Below are 4,873 nucleotides of genomic sequence, written 5' to 3' on the forward strand. Positions count from 1 at the left end.
AAAGCAAATAAAAATGTGCTTCACTTACCCTATATATTACTCTGAAACAATTTTCAATCAGACATTGCTGGCAAATTCTAGCAATATTTATGACTAGTATTTTCTTATAAAATGTTCTCCAATAATCTTTGTTTTATTTACAAGCAAGGTTGATTCTGTCACTAAATAATATTTTGATGATCACCTCATGGTCCTATTGACGTTCCTTTATTGAGGCTGTTCGATAACCAAACCAGTTTTGTCTAAATGACCTTGTCTAAATGTGTACAGTATAGATGCCCTTTGACCTGGCCTTAACCCTTTAGGTATTATTAACTGCGCTGTCTTTGGGACAGGAATCAGCTTTCAGCGCACAAATCCCATCCTAATAAAGTCAGAGGGAGGGAATTCCAGTCTCTATTTACTGCTGATTAACATGGGAGGAAACATTGGGAAAGCCAGAGTTGTCCAGGGCCTAAGCACATACATGCCTTGTGCTTTAATGCTGCGCTGAAGACTTGACCTGATTTACTTCACTTTTATGTGGTTTATTGATCCACAATGTTTTGAGATCCCGATCGATCCATGATTTACCGTCCCGTCTCTCTCTTTATTCACAGAACGGCTTTTCCTGTCACGTTCCTGCTGGAAATAGCAGCTTTTAATCTTTCCTCATGCTCGATGATCTCAGCGATGCCTGAATATGGAGTTAGCCACAGAAGAGCATGTTCTGAGTCCATAAAAACAGCAATGCAACGTTCGTGTGAAGATGTGGACGTCCTCTGCTGGATCTCTGATATCTGAGTGCCGACGACAGTTTTGCGCATGAACAAATTTCATTTTGTTTCATTGCAATTTGTTGCATCTCTCTGATTCCTCACTGCATCTTGTGAGGTGCTGATGACATGTTCACCTGGATGAGTCAATCAAGCAATTTTATTGCTCCCAGAGACTTCTGATGTGTTTTATTTAAGCAAGCATCAACTTTGTCTCGGATTTGTCTCCCAAAAGGACCCAGAAGATTCAACGGTTGTCGTGCATTAGGAGTGTATAAAGCTATGAATGTGGAGCAGCTCGGATCATTTGATGAGAAACGTTCAAGTTCATATCCAGACTTTTGATTGCATATAATACGCAGTTTGAGACTCTTCACATGTCACTGTATAAAAAAATTGGTTTAACTTAAAAAAGTAAGTTACCTTAAAAATTGAATTAGTTAATACAATGAAGGAGATTGGTTTGATCAACTGAAACTCAAAATATTGTGTTATCTGAACCACATGAATTCTCTACGTTGCTTTGATAAAAGAAAAAACATTTTTACAGTGTGAGGAGGAGATGCAACTGAGATATTGAAGTGATCTCGTGTGGATTTTTATTTATTTTTTCATTCCTACGTGATCCTCGGATTGGCTTCATCTTTTGAACTGATAAGATGAGTGAGAGTCCTGTGCTGGAGTACGAGCTGCTGTCTCTGGCTCCCGTCTCGGGCCCCGGGGCCACCGCTGGGCTCCTGCTGGCTCAGGACTCGGAGCAGAACACAGCGCTGTGCTTTGTGGGGCTCCTGCTGCTGTTTCTGGTGTTCCTGCTGGTCCGTTGTTTCCGGATTCTTCTGGACCCGTACAGTAGCATGCCGTCCTCATCCTGGTCTGATCCCAAAGACGCTTTAGAGAGGGGACAGTTTGATCACGCGCTCGTGTAGATCATGCACCACTGCAGAGAAGCACAACTCAAGGGCATATTTTACCTCAGGTACTTTTTTAAAGTATTTAATTTGTATTATTTATGCATTTTTATTTAGTTTTAAAATTAAATTATCTTAATAATAATTTATAATATTATATTATATAATTATTATATATAATTGTAATAGTTTTTCATTTTGCCACTATTAAGCACATAATCCACCCTAAAACGTTCATTGCTGTATTGCAAAAAAAAAAAATATATATATTTTTAATTAAATTGTTAATATCTATAGTAGTTATGGCCTTTAAATTATGCAAAAATATTTATTACTGTCATTTATAATTTTATGCTTAATCTATTTTTATGTTTGTTTCCTTTAGATTTGGGGGTGAAATATGAGCGTGACGTTGCTGTAACGCACAAAATAATGTTCTTACAGTAATTATATTGTTAAATATCTATGTGGTAGTTATGACCTTGCAAAAATATTTATTACTGTAATTTTCCTACAAAAAATTACTATGCAAAATCTTATTTTTTATGTGTGTTTTCTTTAGACTGAGGGGTGAAATATGAGCTAGACTTCTTGAAAGGTTTCGTGAGATTCAACCACAAAGCTGCTGCTACCAACACAATATTTTTGATTTGTCTTTAAAACAAGGTTTTGTGCAATAATTTCAGTTCAAGCCACATTCAGTTGTGTTGTGGCAGTGGATGGGTGTGTGTTTCTGTTTTGTGTGCATGTAGTCATCATTAAAGTGTAAACATATCGAAACTAAAGTCATATATTATATCTCAAGTCAAACCATTTAAAACACCTTAGCAACTGCACAGCGACACCCTGGCAACCATCCAGAACGCAAACACATAGCAATGCCCTTGCAACCATCCAGAACATCTTTGCAACCACATAGCGACACCCTGGCAACCATCCAGAACGCAAACACATAGCAATGCCCTGGCAACCATCCAGAACATCTTAGCAACCACATAGCAACACCCTGACAACAATCCAGAACATCTTAACAACCACATAGTGACGCCCTGACAACAATCCAGAACATCTTAACAACCACATAGTGACACCCTGACAACAATCCAGAACATCTTAACAATCACATAGTGACGCCCTGACAACAATCCAGAACATCTTAACAACCACATAGTGACGCCCTGACAACCATCCAGACCGCAAACACATAGCAATGCCCTTGCAACCATCCAGAACATCTTTGCAACCACATAGCGACACCCTGACAACCATCCAGACCGCAAACACATAGCAATGCCCTGGCAACCATCCAGAACATCTTAGCAACCACATAGCGACGCCCTGGCAACCATCCAGAACACAAACACATAGCAATGCCCTGGCAACCATCCAGAACATCTTAGCAACCACATAGTGACACCCTGACAACAATCCAGAACATCTTAACAACCACATAGTGACGCCCTGACAACAATCCAGAACATCTTAACAACCACATAGTGACACCCTGACAACAATCCAGAACATCTTAGCAACCACATAGTGACGCCCTGACAACAATCCAGAACATCTTAGCAACCACATAGTGACACCCTGACAACAATCCAGAACATCTTAACAATCACATAGTGACGCCCTGACAACAATCCAGAACATCTTAGCAACCACATAGTGACGCCCTGACAACAATCCAGAACATCTTAGCAACCACATAGCGACGCACTGGCAACCATCCAGAACACAAACACATAGCAATGCCCTGACAACAATCCAGAACATCTTAGCAACCACATAGTGACACCCTGACAACAATCCAGAACATCTTAGCAACCACATAGTGACGCCCTGACAACAATCCAGAACATCTTAGCAACCACATAGTGACACCCTGACAACAATCCAGAACATCTTAACAACCACATAGTGACGCCCTGACAACCATCCAGAACGCAAACACATAGCAATGCCCTTGCAACCATCCAGAACATCTTTGCAACCACATAGTGACGCCCTGACAACAATCCAGAACATCTTAGCAACCACATAGCGACGCCCTGGCAACCATCCAGAACACAAACACATAGCAATGCCCTGGCAACCATCCAGAACATCTTAGCAACCACATAGCGACGCCCTGGCAACCATCCAGAACACAAACACATAGCAATGCCCTGACAACAATCCAGAACATCTTAGCAACCACATAGTGACACCCTGACAACAATCCAGAACATCTTAGCAACCACATAGTGACGCCCTGACAACAATCCAGAACATCTTAGCAACCACATAGTGACACCCTGACAACAATCCAGAACATCTTAACAACCACATAGTGACGCCCTGACAACCATCCAGAACGCAAACACATAGCAATGCCCTGGCAACCATCCAGAACATCTTAGCAACCACATAGCGACACCCTGACAACAATCCAGAACATCTTAACAACCACATAGTGACGCCCTGACAACAATCCAGAACATTTTAGCAACCGCATAGTGACGCCCTGACAACAATCCAGAACATCTTAACAATCACATAGTGACGCCCTGACAACAATCCAGAACATCTTAGCAACCAAATAGCGACTCCCTGGTAACCATCCAGAATGCAAACACATAGCAATGCCCTTGCAACCATCCAGAACATCTTAGCAACCACATAGTGACGCCCTGACAACAATCCAGAACATCTTTACAACCACATAGTGACGCCCTGACAACAATCCAGAACATCTTTACAACCACATAGTGACGCCCTGACAACAATCCAGAACATCTTAGCAACCACATAGCGACTCCCTGGCAACCATCCAGAATGCAAACACATAGCAATGCCCTGGCAACCATCCAGAACATCTTAGCAACCACATGGCGACACCCTGACAACCATCCAGAACATATTAGCAACCGCATAGTGACGCCCTGACAACAATCCAGAACATCTTAACAGCCAAATAGTGACGCCCTGACAACTATCCAGAACATCTTAGCAACCACATGGCGACACCCTGACAACCATCCAGAACATATTAGCAACCGCATAGTGACGCCCTGACAACAATCCAGAACATCTTAACAGCCACATAGTGACGCCCTGACAACTATCCAGAACATCTTAGCAACCACATGGCGACACCCTGACAACCATCCATAACATTTTAGCAACCACATAGTGACACCCTGACAACAATCCAGAACATCTTAAAAA

The 4,873-nt window shown here is 41.7% G+C and overlaps 1 protein-coding gene across 1 annotated transcript; it reads left to right on the top strand.

Annotated features, from left to right (window-relative positions):
* Positions 1–1,414: 1,414 nt before the first annotated feature.
* On the top strand, positions 1,415–1,681 carry ctxn1 (cortexin 1; the record flags this gene model as incomplete). The annotated part of the gene is made up of 1 exon (XM_081373886.1): positions 1,415–1,681. The coding sequence occupies one exon, from the start codon at positions 1,415–1,417 to the stop codon at positions 1,679–1,681; it is 267 nt and encodes an 88-aa protein (XP_081230012.1).
* Between the last annotated feature and the right edge of the window lie 3,192 nt (positions 1,682–4,873).

This window comes from Scardinius erythrophthalmus, assembly GCF_964197995.2.
Source record: "Scardinius erythrophthalmus genome assembly, chromosome: 9".
Lineage (NCBI taxonomy): Eukaryota > Metazoa > Chordata > Actinopteri > Cypriniformes > Leuciscidae > Scardinius > Scardinius erythrophthalmus.